The sequence below is a fragment of the Pholcus phalangioides genome, unplaced genomic scaffold (genome assembly GCF_987345545.1).
Source record: "Pholcus phalangioides strain wild (caught in Gottingen) unplaced genomic scaffold, Ppha-v1.0 ptg000017l_1, whole genome shotgun sequence".
Classification (NCBI taxonomy): domain Eukaryota; kingdom Metazoa; phylum Arthropoda; class Arachnida; order Araneae; family Pholcidae; genus Pholcus; species Pholcus phalangioides.
Window position 1 is genome coordinate 64,361,520 of NW_028301610.1, and position 16,848 is coordinate 64,378,367.

At 38.0% G+C, this 16,848-nt stretch overlaps 1 protein-coding gene across 5 annotated transcripts in view; it reads right to left on the reverse strand.

Annotated features, from left to right (window-relative positions):
• The window catches only part of f (espin protein forked), a 336,082-nt gene that overhangs the window by 6,870 nt on the left and 312,364 nt on the right, over positions 1–16,848 (reverse strand). For all 5 annotated transcript variants that reach the window (XM_089247034.1, XM_089247036.1, XM_089247033.1 and 2 more), the window contains 5 exons: positions 15,411–15,772; positions 13,801–14,743; positions 5,916–6,025; positions 4,330–4,482; positions 2,653–2,750 (listed from right to left, as the gene is read on the reverse strand). In XM_089247034.1, coding sequence (XP_089103160.1) covers positions 2,653–2,750; positions 4,330–4,482; positions 5,916–6,025; positions 13,801–14,743; positions 15,411–15,772 — 1,666 coding nt within the window. The remainder of the gene's footprint in view (positions 1–2,652; positions 2,751–4,329; positions 4,483–5,915; positions 6,026–13,800; positions 14,744–15,410; positions 15,773–16,848) is intronic.

Consider the following 16,848-nt stretch of genomic DNA (forward strand, 5'->3'; position numbering starts at 1 on the left):
TCCGTCGCTAGTCACTATTATGCATTCCCATACCTCTTGGTCGCCGCACTATGTGCACGGCCTTAGGGTGCTAAAAACACCCTGGTTTGTCAATTTTTTGATTTTTTAATGAAATTAGGGGAGCATTAAATGCAGGTAAAACGGTTTACCTGTATTCAAAGCTCTTTTTCCCAACTTTCCTCCGTTTTTTGAATTCGAACATCTCCGTGAATATTGTACTTAGAAACGTGGAATTTTTTTTAGTTGGCATAACGGGAGACAGGGCGAAAGCTTTCTAATTGAATTTTTAATTTAATAACTATACAACCCATTGAAACATGAGTGGCATATCCGAGTACTACACGCTATTTGGAAACTTTTTCCAATTGAAAGTATAGCTCTAGAATCAACGGTCCACAGTAAAATGGCATACACCCTGTTTGCTATGCACCCTGTATGTATATGATGACTAGTTACTTAACACATTTGAGAAGTTTTTAAAAATTGAGCATTAATTTAGCATATGGTTATTTTTAATTTGTGCAACTTTCTAATTAATCAACTCTTTAATTATTATAAATTAATTAACTTATTAAAAATAATTAGTAATTATGGTTTTGGAAAATGTTATGTACCCCGTAACAAAAAATTTGAGAAAAAATATTTTTTTCCATTTCTAAAAAAGTTGTTGATGAAACGAAAATGGCCATGAAAAATGAAAATTCAGATTGAAAATCAGGATAAAATTTCTTGAAATTTCATTTTTGAAAAGTAATTTATTTGAAAGCAAATTTTAGGGAACGCTATGACACATCATTAAAATTTCTCATTCATAAGAATATTCATTTAAAACAAAAATTTACATGAAAATTACTTGACAAAAAACTAAACAGAGTGTTGCGAAAATGGATCAGCCAGAAATGGATTAGAAAGTTGTTGCCATGTCTTCTCTGAGCCCAACAAAAATATCCCATGTTTTTTATTACAATATTCGCTGAGATATTTGAATTCAAAAATCTGAGAAAAATGGTGGGGAAAAACAGCAGAAACTAACGGACAACGCTTCCTTCTCCCACTCTTGTATTGCTCTTTTCCAACTTTTCTCCAATTTTTCAATTTGAATATCTCGGCAAATATTGGGGTTAAAACATAGGGCTTTTATTGTTGCGCTCAGAGGAAACAGAGTAATAACTTTCTAATTGGAAGTTGGCAGGGGGGGGGGGGTATTTGATCATTTGTGTCACACCACGGTCGTTTTCTGCACCCGAGAGCTAATTAGACCGGGACCTACAATTTATTGTCGATTCCGAACGGCAGGTTTGTTTTTTATACTCATCGGGAGGTTGGTGTGCTAACCCCTCGATGGGAACTCCCTGCGGTGCAATTTTTTCTGCGATCATGTCGTCGTTTCTGTTGCACCCCTGTGTCAGGAAAGTTTCCTGACAAGGACGAACCGGGTATCGAACTCACGACACCTCTAAACATCCTTTGGTACTTTAGGCGAGTATCTTACCGACCTGGGCTTCCGCGCCCCTTGGGAGGGGGTATTTGTATCCTCAAAACTGATACAGGGTGATTTTTGAACACATTTTTTGGCATTTTTTAAATTGAAACCGTAATTCTACGAGAAACGGTTGATGAGATAAAGGGTGCATTAGCATTCGTAGGACACCCTGTATATAAGAAGAGAAATATTCATATTCCGGCAGATACAGGAAACTGGCTAAGTATGGAGATATGGATGTTTCAGGAAAGGAAAATTCATCTCTGCCCTCACGGGGAAATCGTCTTTCTGATATTCATATTCCGTTCATAGGATAGAAACCAATAAATCATCATGATTATAAGAGGGAAAGAAAAGAAAGAGAGATCTCTAATGTAGTTCCTCCATCTACTCTAGGACGAGATATCTCGCTCTTGTAAGGGAAGTGGCTAAATACAGTAGGTATTCACGTTTGGAGTTATAAATTCAAGCATTTCCTATATCCACAATTTCAGTGAAGATAACGAATTCAACTCAACCCTCTCAGCGGCAATCCCGAGATATCTCGTTAAAATTCATCTGCTTTATTCCAGCATCTACGAAATATCTAGGCTTCCAAAAAACACGTTGAAGTTGTTTTTACAGTAAAACATATTTTCCATCCTCTTTCCAATCAATCAATTGCCAGTTTGTGGAGTCAGCTCTTGTTCAAGGTTAGATAAGAGAAGGAGCCAGAAAAAGAGACTGTTTTACCCTTTCTTTCAGCACTGTAAAGAAATATACGGCCAATATATAAATAATAGAAAATTTATTCTCCCAAAAAAATATTTCACTTCCTAGAAAGCCACACATGTCTTGGCAGGTATTTTTGTATCATAGTGAGGGAAATAAAAGCGATTGGCGAAGTAAAGTATCTTATTGCGGGGGGGGGGGGGAAGTAATTATCATCTTGTAATCGGAAAAAATAATTCTTCTTGAAAATAGGTGGCAATTTCAAATGTGGCAGTTCTAATGCGGATCAGGAAAATTTTTAAAACCGCTTAAAGAGTTAAAAAAATGGGACGATACGGGCATTTTTATCAAAACGACCAAACTGTCGAAAAATGTAAAGAAAACAACAAGTGTTTGGTCACTCTTAATTATTACCCATAATATATAGTTAATCGTTTTAAATATCATGAAAAGCTCACTTTTGTGTTGCTGGTGTTCGAACTTGGTCCTCTTTTCTTTGTAGAAGCTGTCTCTTCCAAGGTGGTATTGCGTTTAGCTTCTTAGCTTCGGCTTCCCGCTTAAAAAAAAAGTACAAGATAAATAAATACATGACTTACATAGAAAACTCTATTTTGAAAAAATAAAGTACTGTTTAGAAGAAGATATGGTACCGTCCTGTACCAAAATGAAAGAACTCAGATATTGGAAGTTAAAAATGACACGCTGTAGAAAAGACACGCTGTAGTTTTTCTGTATGTTCCTGGTTATGGTCTCTGTTTGGTGTTATGGTTTCTTAGTAGACTTTTAGCTTAAGTGGACCTTTACATACTCAGTCAAACTTGGTTAATTCGACGCAAAGAGGACAGCAAAAAAGTTCGAATTATCCAAAATTCGAACTATTTAATTAATCTACACCGAATTCATAAAATGACTACAAACTGTAACTAGGATTAATAATTAATCTTAGCTGCTACATTATTCCGCCGTTCTGGAATCGGCATCAATGTAGAATTTCATGGCCATGTTCAAAGATTGATTTACGGAAACAGTTACTGATTATCAGTTACGAAATTGCTTTGGCGTAGGCTTTCACAGCTGGAGTATAATAGAGGATGAGAACTTACCGGACTGTTGGGCCTTGGTCTGATATTTCTTTGACTTCTCACTTTCCTGAGCATGAGGCAACCGGTCAACAATTTACAGTAAGTGAAGCCGGAGAAGTTGATAAGAAGGGCACCTCGTCGGCACTCAAAAGTAGTAGACTCACCACTCACCTCTGAAGATGTTCGCCACAGCTTCGGACGAAACGTCAGAAAGAAATAGCAGACCACGGTGTAAGAGCCCGGTAAGTTACGAAACTGTGTTCCAAATTTTGCTAATCATTTGTATGGTATTGGCGAAACCTATTGTCTTTGGAATTTGTTGGAAGAAACTATTCTAAACAGAAACTGTTTTTATAGAGGTTGAACAACACAATTCATACCAAGCGCTGCACAATTTCGATGCATTCCGGATGAATAATGTTAACCTTTAGCGGTCCTATGTCGAGATGGACTCGACATCGGAAAAAATCGATACTTATTGTTATAACGGCTCCTTACGATCACAGAAAGGCCCTGTGAATTTGACTGTTTAGCAAACTTATAAGCTATCCAAAAACAGGAAGAGCTAGTTAACACGTAGAGCCTTCTTTATCGTGGGAAAGGCCACTACAAACTACACTAACGAAGTACCGAAAAAACCTCTGGACGTAAAGGGTTAAAACACGCATTAAATTATCAATATTTATCATTTTTTCCCCTCCAACTTCAAATTATAGAGAATATTTGAATAAAACTTTGAATTAAAAAATAAATAAACATTAAATTGGATAGAAAAATCAGGGGGGGGGGTTCGTAGAAGTTCAGACTATCTAAAATTACACTATACGTTTAATAGATATTTTACAAAACTTGAAAAAAACAATCAATTAGCCTATTTGTTACATTCGCTCGAATGTAATTGATACGCTTATTGGTTGTTTTTTTTAAAGTTTTGTAAAAGATCTTTGATCGAACTTTTATAGCGTAATCCCGGCCATCTACTGATTTAATTCTTAGCGTATGATGCACATCTTATGAGAAATGTCATAATAAGGTTAAAAATCTCATAATTACCAATCTCTGCTCTTCCGCTTCCTTTTTAGCTTTCTCTGCAGCTTTTTTAGCCAACATCTGCCTTTTCCATGGTGGAATGACACATCCATTTGCATCAACCTCGGGAATCTGATCAACAAAATTCTCGGCTTTGAAATTTTCAATATCAGCAGCCTGTAAAAAAATAACAAGGTGCAAAACGAAAGTCTTTAGAAAGCAGTCTTATTTATTTGATTTATAAAGGAAAGTTGGTCTAGAGATTTCACAAACTCCTATGCAACTCTTGCAAGATGGTGCATTCATTGAGGAATGTTGTATAATTATTCTTTCTCCAAACATCTCAAATTTACCGATGGTGCAATACTTATACTTGATGGATTCTAAGATGGTTTTCTACTTTTTAGAGAATATAATCGATACGCTTATTGGTTGCCTTTTTCAAGTTTTATAAAAGAGAACTTTTCTAAAACTTTTATAGTATAAACCCGGCCATACACGCATAAACTTCATATAGGGACATCTCAAGGCTGTCAAAAGTACTAGTGATATAAGTATATAGTGCTGATAGGCAATTTCTACAGAATTTTCTATTTTATGTCATTTCACTGTTACTTGACCACCCAATGGTTGATTGTTTGATTCAAAGAGGTCACATTTACCTGAGAAATGACAAGTCGTCCATCAGACGTATTGTTTGCCATATTGTTCGTCATATTGATAATTGGTCTGTTAGTTTCTGGGTGTGGGCCACAGTTGATCAGAGAGAGCGGGCACATGTTAGCCGTTGTCGAGTCTTATGACACCATTAGACAAACAACATTTCGATCGAAGATATTTAATATTTTCCATATATTCTGTAGTGTGGGCTATCTAGGAATACAACTTTCAATGCAAATGACCACCACATACGTGTGTGGGGAAAGAGCAGTCAGTGTTCCTTTTACGGGCACCCGAAACAAAATCCTACTTAAGGCCTATTAAAGCATAGCAATCGTAGTCCGTCTCCGTTGAAAATTCTGGAATCTGATTCTGAACTATATGGCTATCGAGTATTAATAAATGGGCTTGTTGAGGGACGGAGAATATTTTTTTGAATGATAGTACGGAGAGCCATCTCTTGAAACAACTGATCTCTATATGATTTTCTTGACAATGCCATCAAGGACTTAATACTCGATCATGGCTATTCAGGGCTGTTGTAGATAAAGCTCTAGAGCGCGCTTGGGAATTGCAAGGATAACAATTCCAGTCTTATAAGAGTACCATTGAATTAGCTGACCAGTTGCGGATATTATGACAGAATCTTCCAAACAGAAGCACGAACAAGTAAATCGATCGATTCTATGCCTTTCCAAATATCATTTTTGAGAGGATTCACCACGTACTAAAATGCTATAAATTATCAATGATGAAATGAGATGCATAATGCTGTCGGTTCAGTCGCAAGACATAACACCCGATTAGAGAGTCCTTAAAACAGAATTATTTCTTACGCGGAGGTATAACACATTGGAACGCAAGAAATTTCGTTCCCCCTCCATCAAGTAGTTAACATACCACAGCAAAGACAAAAAAACCACAGTTATATTCTTATATGGGATATTTACCGATAAGTCGAGTTTGCAACGCTCTTCTTTCATTTTGCGAACACCTTCGATATCCTTAGTTTGCTTTAATTCGGCTATCAAGTCATTCTTTTGGAGAAGAAGCGTCCTCTCTGCAAATAAAATAGTATGTTTTTTTAGATTTATATGTACAGAATTCAAATGCATTAAAACCAAAAACTCCAAGTATAAAAGAAATAAATTAAAAAAACAACTTTTGGTATACAATATGATGCCACGCAGGAACTTGGAGAGGTGAAAACCGAACCCTTACAGTTGCAATGGGCTGCAATTTCCTAGCACGCTTTCAAACCCCAACAACGTAACGGAAACTATAGCAGGGATGTTGAAAAAAAAATTTCAATTCTTTCTTGAGATCGACTTTTTGTGACCTTGACGGAGTAAATGAAATCGCATAACAGAGTGACTCAAGTAGCTGTAAAAGATGCAAAACTGCAAAACTGCCAATAATTTGGAAGGTATTTACTGCCATTAAAAAAACTCAAACAGATAAAAAAAAAGAGTTTTAAATTATGAAATGCAAATGCAAACACAAAAGCCACAACAAGCAAAATGTCCAACGAGATCGCTGAAAAATGGTACAAATAAAAAAATGGATGTCAAATATAACCAAAATACAGCAACCCAATATATAAAAACATATACGTATCACGAAAGGAAAAAAAATTAATAATTAATACTATATAATACACTTTCCATAACAAAAAATTGTTGTCTTATTCTTCGTACGGTTTACGAAGAGCACCCCGTACGGCAACTCTGACATGTGTGCCTGACATCTGAATTGATTGTAATACTCGAATGCAAATTTTACAGGGTATTCAATTAGAGCATTGTTTGCGGGCGAAAAATTCGCACGAGCATTGAGCACTTTTGATGCTTTGGGAAGCACCATGGTGGTCGCGAGCGACAGGTTGAAGATGGCTGTTTTACACCAAATTATGTCCTAGTGGCTCTGCACTGCTCGAACAGATCCATATCTTTTTGTAGGTATGGCTTCCGAAACCCTTCTGCACAGTCTAGGACAGGACGAATTAAGTTACGGAAAAACAACAGGATGAATTTAAGAGAACGTGAAGAGACCTTATACTTTATGATTCCCAGTAGTTCACAGTATTTACTTCTTCGATCGCGACACAACAGCGTTCATAAAACGTAAGTCACTCATTAATCAGAATTTCCACATAACCAAGTCTTATCTAGAGATCTAATAGTTTTACCATTCAACTCATAACTGAAACGTGGGTAATTTGAATGGATGATATGAAAAAAATCAACCAACAACTCCATTCATTTGCCTACATTCAATTTGGTCACTAGGATTCCAAACTACGTCTATTAGGTTTATGTTATCCGCGATTTGCTAGCATTGATATAGATAAATTCACCGTGTTTATCACCAGAAACCGTGAAAAGTATGTCCCCAAGGATAATTTCTTGAATGCTCCACTTTTGACATAATCAGTAAATTCCCCGTCCACCAAGACCCATTGTGACTTATCCCACAACTACGATTCTACCTAATTAAACAAACTGGCCCACAATCCAAATCTTATGAAAGCTTCAAGAGTTCACTATGTTGAACTCGGTCAAATGATTTTTTAATATCTAGGTAGAAAGCGTTCACATTTTTGCCTTTACCTGAAGCCTTATTCATATGATCGCAAAAACAAAGGAGGTTTATAACAACACGATTTAACCATGGATGGTTGCCCGACAGTACATTATAATCCGTCATCCACGTCGTCAGCAGCTTTTTTTCTTTTCCCCGCTCACCAACTGTGGTCATATTGCCACATTTCAATGTACCACCAATCTAATCGAATCAGAAATCTGTCTCTCTAGAGAAAAAGTACTTCTAGTTTATAATTTTAGTACGAGAATGATTGCGCCGACTTTCAATTCCGAATAAGGTGACAAGTGTTTACATGTTGTATGGCACTTCCGCCCTTTGCTTGAGCAACGAGTGGACTATTGGCAATAACATATTGAGAAGGTATATCTGAAATCATATATGAGAAAACCATCTACAGGTGGTCATTGTTTAATAATGATATCCCTGAATTTTTTAGAGCGAACTCGATAAACTCATTCGACCACGTTTATGGAATTTTTTCCACGGCCCTTTTTGAAAATTAGAGAACCACGTTAGATTTTAATCTTATGTAGCAGTACCTTCAACAACACTTCCCTTGTAAATCTGTAAGACTAGCATACACAGTTTTTAGAACGTCTCCGTCATCTATTGGAATTTTATAGAGTGGTTTGTTAATTCATGTTTATCGCTACCAATTGTCAATCAAATTTTTCCGTACGTGGAATAGCATAATCCTTGTTGAAACCTAACGAGATTGTTAGAAAAGAGTCAGGAAAAAAATTCATTGAATTTTTTTCCCGACTTCATTGAATTTTTTGTAGCTCTTTACTTTGAGCCCTTAAATAGAGAGGTGGGCAATGGTCACTGCATCCGCTATTGACGTACTTAATGTATAACTCCCTATCATTTTCCCGGATTTCAGTAATAGCTGTAAAATCTAAATCCCACGCAGAAGCAATTATAGTTTCTCAGATTTTTACCATCCCCTACAATTGTGAAGTTTATTAGAATGTATTTTTGTTTGCCTGTGATGTTCTGTTCATCGAGAAATATGTCAGTAGCGAGACGGTTCAGTGACTGCTGGAAAAAATGAGAATATCGCACGATAGAAGTGAAACTTTCGAATGAAATTGGAATGTGGGTAGGGGATGGCGACGGATATTGAATCAATATGCACAGCTTCATTATAAAATAAACAACATTATTCTTATGTATTTCCATTGATCATGTATATAGTCTGAGAATGTGACGAAATTGATTTGTTTCACGTGAAACAAGACACATGAAAACTTTTGATTTCGGAAATTTTCAAATATCGTGCGAATACGGGTTGAACGGCTTACAAAATCCCATGAATAAATTTTTCACGGCGATAAAAGTGGAACCTAACCCCTCCTCTGATTGAGATGCCTTCCGCAATTTCGGGTCTGAAGTAATGAAATGATGTAAATGTATACAGATTTTCCACACAGCACACGTAATGCGAGCCCACTGTTATCGACACGTTAATGATGAAAAAAGTCGAGACTATACCAGCTCACAGGGGACCCGTGCCACCCCCCAAGCCGACCAAAAATTAGGGGAGAAATATTTCGGTGAACAAATTAAAATATCGAAAGAAAATACCCTTTCTTATGCTATATTAACCAATTTATATTAATTTAAATGCTTTTTGAATTGTAGTAACTCAAAACTTCTCGGGAAGATAATTTTTGTACCCCTCACCAAAGGTATATCCTGCGTACGTCCCTGGATTGAAGCGTTTTAATTTTCGTGACCCTGATTCCCCATGAAACAGATTCACTCCATTGCGGCTAAAGGAGTTTCATTTCAGAAAAATTAGTAGTTGGGACAATATTCAAGCAATGTTGCAAGAGTGGGAAAAAAAAACATACACTGAAATAAATTGAGAGAGCTCAACATATGTGGTTTGGAAGCTATTGTTAACGTATTTAGCACGACGAAGTTTCTTAATTTCAATATATTGCCAGGTAGAGATTACCTACAGTATTGTGCTTCAAGGCTGAATTGCTCACTTTTCTCTACACAATTCAACTAACTGCAGAATGAAAAAAAAAATCAAGGTTGCGGAAGGTGAAATTGTTCCTCATTGTTTACTATTCGTTCGTTTCCTACTGTTCAGTTTTAAGACAACAAAAAAGAAAAACGAGCAAGAATAAGTATAAGTCGTGTGGATCTTTTTTCCTTTCGTGCTTTAGAATTACTATAGCAAAGTGCTAAGATTGGTTATAGTGCGCCAAGGAATTTGCTAAAACACACTTTCACCGTTTTGGCTGCAATTTCACCCACACACACAAAGTGTTATGTTGAATTCTTAAGAAAATATGGCAGTGGAATTTCGACTACTTTTCGCCTTGTTAAATATAGTGAATACACATGCATATCTATAGAAGACTTGAGACAAAAAAAAATATTTTTTTAATGTAGCAGATAACGGAATCACGTAATTGTGATTGAAGAGATAATATTTGAAAGCAGATGAGAAATTTCTAGAGTTTGTGAAGTCTTTAGCTCGGTCGTTATACAAATTTATATCATTTGATGAATCTCATCGAAATTTTCTGAGAACAAACCTTAACGTTTCCATCCAGGTAGGTCAGTCATTATTCTAGTTAAAAAAAAAACAATTTCAGGCTAACAACAAAAAGTCAAAAGTCACAATCACTACTCTAAAACAAAAAGAATAACATCCGACTTCGCAACATCACTTTGCCCATGTAACAGATGAGGCTGGGAGGATCCTAACCGGTGGAAAAAAAAAACTAGTTAACGTGTGACAGAAAATACTTTTGCCGAGAACAGCACTTGACATAAAAGCTCTGAAAGCGATCAAAAATGTCATAAATAAATATATTTGAAGTTTTCTGTGCGGATATGCTTCTGTAGCTAGAAAATAACACTGACCTGCCATGACTAGGATGATATTATGAAAAGAAAATTTTTTTTTTATTTGATGGGGGAATAGATTCTAAGTGAGCACGGTCCAGCGCTACAAAATACTATGGGTACTGGGACAACCACAGTAATTTCGATTTCGATGCCTGACATCAACGATCTAAACACATTGAAAAATGTTTCAAAAAATACACTCTTTTGCAAAAAAAGAAGCACCATGGGGAAATTGACTGTTTTTATTGAAATTAAACACGTGCAAAGCTCATACACAGATAATGAAATGATTAAAAACTCAAAGCCGTTGGACCCATCAATGGCTAGCAATTGCACATTAAATGTTCAAATCAGTAATTGGTGAAACCCCCCTTGGCGGGCGCGCCAACAAGCGGCGATGCATGCTTGTATACGTCGATCTAAGGAGTAATAAAGATTCCTAATCTCATCTAGCGATACATTCTACCAGCATTCATCAATTATTGACCCAGATCTGCGACATTTTGGGTTGCCCGAATCTGACGGCCTACCATGTCCCATACATGTTCGATTGGTGAAAGTTCCGGTGACCTTGATGGCCAAGGAACAGTATCAACAGCAAGGAGGCAGTCCAGAGATATGCGAGCCGTATGGGACCTGGCATTATCTTGTTGTAAAATGGCCCCAGGATGACATGCCATGAAGGTTAATGCAACTGGCTGCTGGATGTCATCAACATATCGCGAGATGTACGCAGGACGACTAGAGGCGATCTGCTGTCCTGTCGTAAGAGATAGCACTCCACACCATCACACCAAGGGGCAATGGCTGTATGCTTTTCTAAAACAAAGGCTGATTCGGGTCGCTGGACCCGGCCCCTCCACACGAGTCCGATGGTCATCTGCTCCAAAACTGAAGCGGGATTCATCGCTGAAAACCATGGCGATCGGCTGCGACATTACTCTAGACCAGTGTTTCTTAACCTTTTTTTGGCCGTGGCCCACTTTGAACCATATTTTTTTTCTCGTGGCTCCCCTGTCTTATCCAGAGTTTTCGACCCTCATCTTGAAGCAAGATTCTTTATACGTATTTAATTGATTTTTTCAGTGAATTTATACTGAACGAAAATTTTGCAAATAAGATTCTCCTCCAGACCACTGGCCTAGAATTTATTGAGCTCGGCATTATTGGTCGTGTCTTCAGGGAACTGCAACGCCGACAACGGGAAAAGATAAACCGTCTGCGGTTGTTACCTGTTTTATACAAATCTAGTTGCGCAGTCGAAACGCGCACTATGACCGAAATTAACATTCATTGGCCTTGGAAATTTAATCATTTTCATACTTGGCATAAAGAAATTTGCATGCGAAATTTCGAGATGATCGGATTATTTTTTAGAGGTGCTTTGTTTTTATTTGCAAAAGAGTGTATATACAGCGGAGGACAAAGGTGTACCTGAACTAAAACAAAAATCCTTACCATGCTGCTCTAGGCAAAGCGAAGTGTTCAAACTTCTCAATTCATAACAAGCAATCCCGAGATAGCTCGTCTTTTTTGAAACCCTCTCATTTCGGAGCAATCCCGAGCCCAGCTAGTACTTTACAGAGAGCTCTTTGCCTGTAACATGTTTTTCTTCCTCCCTCCGTCTTGTCAATGAATTGCAAGTGGGTGGAGTCAGTTTTTGTTCATAGTCTGATAACAAAAGGTGGGGAGAGGATGGTTTTCCTTTCCTTCCGAGGTAGTATACAATTATACGTGTAGCATAAATAACAGAAGTCCCGTTCATATGTGCAATATTGCGGTAGCATTGAAAGTTCTAGCACCCGCTTGATGACTGCTTTCCCTCATAAGGAAAGAAATGGAGAGCATTAATTGGTGAGAATTCCTGAAGCAGGGTTTATAAAACCCGCTTCTTCCATTTCCTACGTAAACGGGGCTAGAGAAATATAGTTTTTCTCTTTCTTGTTTTTTATTACTATTTTGTGTTGGGGGGAAGCATTTATCAGCTCACGCAATCAGAAAAATATTTTATTCTTGAAATAGGTGGAAATTTCTAGAAGGTTTAGTGATTTCCACTGTGGCAGTTATAATGCGAATCAGAAAATTTTTAAAAACCGCTTAAAGGGGTTAAGGGAATCGGTGCTAAATCATATTCGTTCATGGAGCTTTCGATTTCCTTGCGCACAATACACACAATACTGTATTTAAAATATAATAAGTACGGCGTTGGCTAGTGCGGTGGGTGATTGCAAGAAGATAAATTTGTTTTTGTACAGTATTGTACCTCAAGTTAAATCATCTAGTGATGCCATTTGTTTTGGATGAAAGCAGCTTTTATCGTAGGGGTTGGCTACTTTTAGAATTTCAGAATATGGTAACCTATTTGAGTGCTATACAGGGGTATAATATAGGTTACAAACTTTTAGGAGGGATATGAAGTACGGTGCATCTGTACGACTTGTAATTGCGTAGCAACGCGTGATCGAAAATGCTTTCATGATACGGTAGGTGATCTTGCAAGGACGCGAGAGTTCCGGGCGTTTGGTGCATTAGACTGCTCGCTCACCGGATCTAACACGCATTGGGGCTGCCTTTGACGAGAGGCATATTGAAACTCCAGTGTATGACACCCCTATTGACGGTGTTGAGAAACAGATTGCACGCATTGCAGGGAAGTACAAGACATGCCTGGAATCTTCAGAATGTTCGAAATTCCATTCACCTGAGATATGAGGCCTGCATTATAGCTCGTGGACGACACTTTTAACACCTTCTTTGACGTCCTCTATTACTTTTGTCGATGCACATTTATTATTAAAATGCACATTCACTTACGTGGTGTCCCTTCACCTGAAAAATAGCTGGTAGCACTGAAATTCACGCATAAGGAAGCGAGCGAACATAGTGCACACTGGCTTCCGATTCTGCAAATCCGCACCGTTACGGATTGGTTAAAAACTTGAATTTCAGGTTTTTTAGTTACTCAGATTATTCGGGGCCCACACATGAAGACTTCCGGCACAACTCATTCGGTAGGAAATTGCCCATGGCGATAGACCGGAGTTGTGCCCGGTTTGAATGAATGAATGCCCTTTCACTTCTGGTGTTCTCTGTGTACGCTATTGCGCATCAAGAAAACATTTCCGACTATGCGTTGCTATGTGATACTGATACTGAATCGTCTGGATTTCCTCTACCCCTCTTAGAAGTTTGTAACCCTTGTATAGTATAGGTTATCGGAGAGTGTACGTCCATATTTCAAAATATTTCTCTACATCTGGCAGCAAAATCCCTAGTCGCGGCCCTATTCATGAGGCTTTCGCGGGCAGCAAAAGGTCAAATTTGCATAAATACATTTAATACAATTGTATAGGTACTTACCCGATGGCTGTTTATCTGTTTTCTTTAGATGCACGGTTTGCAATTGCTCCACCGTGATGTTGAATAATGGCGTGTTTCCATTGCTATTGCTGGGCATGGCTGGTGGAAGGGGCTTATGGCTATCCTCAAAATCATTGTTGATGAAACCGTTGCAGTACGAAGATCTACAGTCACTTTCTAGCAGAGTTTCGTGGCTTTCGGTTCTGTTTGGTATGGTGTAACACATCATTTCTGACTTTGCAACTGCCAATTCACCCATTGAGACAGCTCGATGTAACGACGAAGATTTCAAAGTGGTGTTCCTGGAGGTAGTTCCTCTTGCTTGTTTTAAATATTCAGATGGACGTATGTTCTCATTTGAATCAGGCGTGAAGTTAAATTGTGGCGGTATGAATGGCAACGTGCGTGTGGGTTGGTGACCGTTCTTTCTCACAGCTTTTTTCACGAATCTTCTGTCTTCGGTGTGACCCTCATATTTTTGAGAAGAGTTATCATCATCGTCGTGGCCATTTTGTCTGTTAGAGTTACAGGACAATATTTTAATCTCTTTAACATCGGGGAGTTCTGGAGGTGGTGGTGGTGGAGGTGCTTTACATTTGACAGTGTCTGTAGACGATTTAGGCATTGGTGGAGGAGTGGGTGGGACACTTGTTATCGTGTCCTCTTTCCTTCCCGATGGCGGCATTGGTGGAGGTGGTGGCACTGGTGCTGCTATTGTATTTTCAACTAATTCGTCTCTGTCATCTCCTCTGGATGTTGGGGGAGGTTGTGACAAAGATCTGCTGAGACGGTCTTGAAGAGTCGATTTATCAGTCTTACACGTTTCCAATTCCCGCGCTGTGCGCGCATCCATGTCATGGCTTTGCCTACGACAATTATCACTTTTTAGGGTCCCATTGCTGTCCACGCTGCTAACTGTATCCGATGACGGCGTTGCAACCACCTATACAGATATAAAAAAAACAGGAAAATCTCTACACAATGGGAATATAAATGCTGGAAACACGAAATTTTGTGGCTATTTTATACAGTTGTGTGATTAAAGAACGCTAAATTATAAAACAGTGGCCATAGTAAATGCAAAGAAAGGTAGATAACAAATATGTTTTTAAGCATGTTCTTAACCAAACTCTCCCAAATGCGGGTGCCTGGACCCCCCAGGAGTCCACGGCCCAATTGAAGAATTATAAAATAAATCAATGTTAAGTTGAAAAAATAAGTAATATAAAAATAAATTATTTAAAAAGAAATATTTTAATTAAATTAAAAGCGAATGCAAGCCTGCAACGTTGATAGACTGCAGCAGAAATATTGTGCAAAAATTGTACTTGTGGCGACAGCTCTCGATAGAAGTATGAAACGTTGTTTTAGTTCTTTTGCAGTCCAGTATAGTGCATTTCTATCGCATCACATTTACTAGTACAGGATAAAATGTCCTCTATTTTTCGAGAGCATTTTCGCTGATTTCGGGGGATCAACGACTAGAAGTGGGAGTCCATGGAAGACACCAAGACTTTTTTTTGGGAGGGGGGTTCGCGACTAAATGTATTTGGGAACCCCTGTGGTCTGAAGTAATGGTGAAAGCATCATTATGATTATATTATAATTACCTTTATTGGCACTGTTGAGAGTGCCGAAAGACTTTCATTCTCCAAAGTAGCATCTTCTGAGGCTGATGCTCTCCGAGACATGCAGTTTTTATGTTCTTGTTGCTGGTCATGGCATTGATAGTGATGACAGTTGCTGTCGATTTTATGGTAATGAAGCGGCTGATTTGGTGCTGCTTCTTCCTCCGGTGGCGGCCTTTTGTTTCGGATGGCCACCAGGTCTTCCTGGTGGTGAGGAGAAAAGCTGATGATGTTATCATGCAATTCATCCTCATCGTCCTCGTCGTCGTCGTTGACCAGTTCGACGTCGTGGACATGGTGTCCTTCGTAATCATCATCGTCCTCTTCCTCATCACAATCTTCAGCTGCAAAAATATCCATTTTTATTACGAAAAAAATAATTAATAAAACCAAGCTTTTATTCTGGCTCAGCTTGGATGTCAAGTCTATGAGATGTCGAACAGGAATGAAATATAAGAAACAATGCAATATTGAGAATGGTTTGCATGAAATAAGTAGGCGGTGAAAAGCATGAATTGTGTAGTTCAATAGGTTTAACTCATGAAATGATTTTTATTTTTATATAAAAAGGAAACTTATGGGAGGTTGCACCAAAGTATAAAATAATTCAAAACATTGCAAACAATGAACAATCATTGCAAATGCATACTATTTCACTGTTTCGTTAAGATTCTAACTCTTCCTACAGAAATATCTAAAATAAGACATCAGATGACCTGTTCCAGATGATCCAGGCAAACTGAAATACGGTACAGGTTTTTCCTGACGAGCTGTTAATTAAAAAGGCGCAGAGAGAGTACCTACACCTACCGTCAAGTATAAACATGGCCATGAGTCAGGACATTTGTTAAAAGTTGCTTGTCTCTGTCTGCAACAGTTGGCGCTACTATAATAACTGAACATTCATTACTTCTCTAGTTTCAGGAATGTCAATATAAAATGTGATTCCGAGATAGATAGCTTTTATCTCAGTCGAAGATATCAAGGAGACACATATTTTGTAGATAAAATGCTGAGGTGAACAGGGAAAGAAAAGTAATATGGTTTCCACCGGGACTAGATTCCAGGCGATTCAGTCGATCTTCCCGTTAAAAAATTGGTTTTCTCTTTAAAAAAATTTGCAAGTTTAAACACGCGTGGATATGTCTTTTATACCCCGTTACAGTGCAATGAGACATTTAATCTGGTAATTAAACTAAAGGATATTGTGTAATTTGTCTCAACAAGATCTTTGTTCACCATATACATCTCAAGACAGCGTAAAACAATTTTGTTACGAATAAAGGCAGCGGACCTGGTGCCCGGACGAAAAGAGGTACTAAAACCGGTATTTTCAACGCAAATCAAAATCAACGATATCGTCAGAAGGCAAATACCAATCCGATGATATACCACTCTGGTTTTAGTACCTCTTTTACCG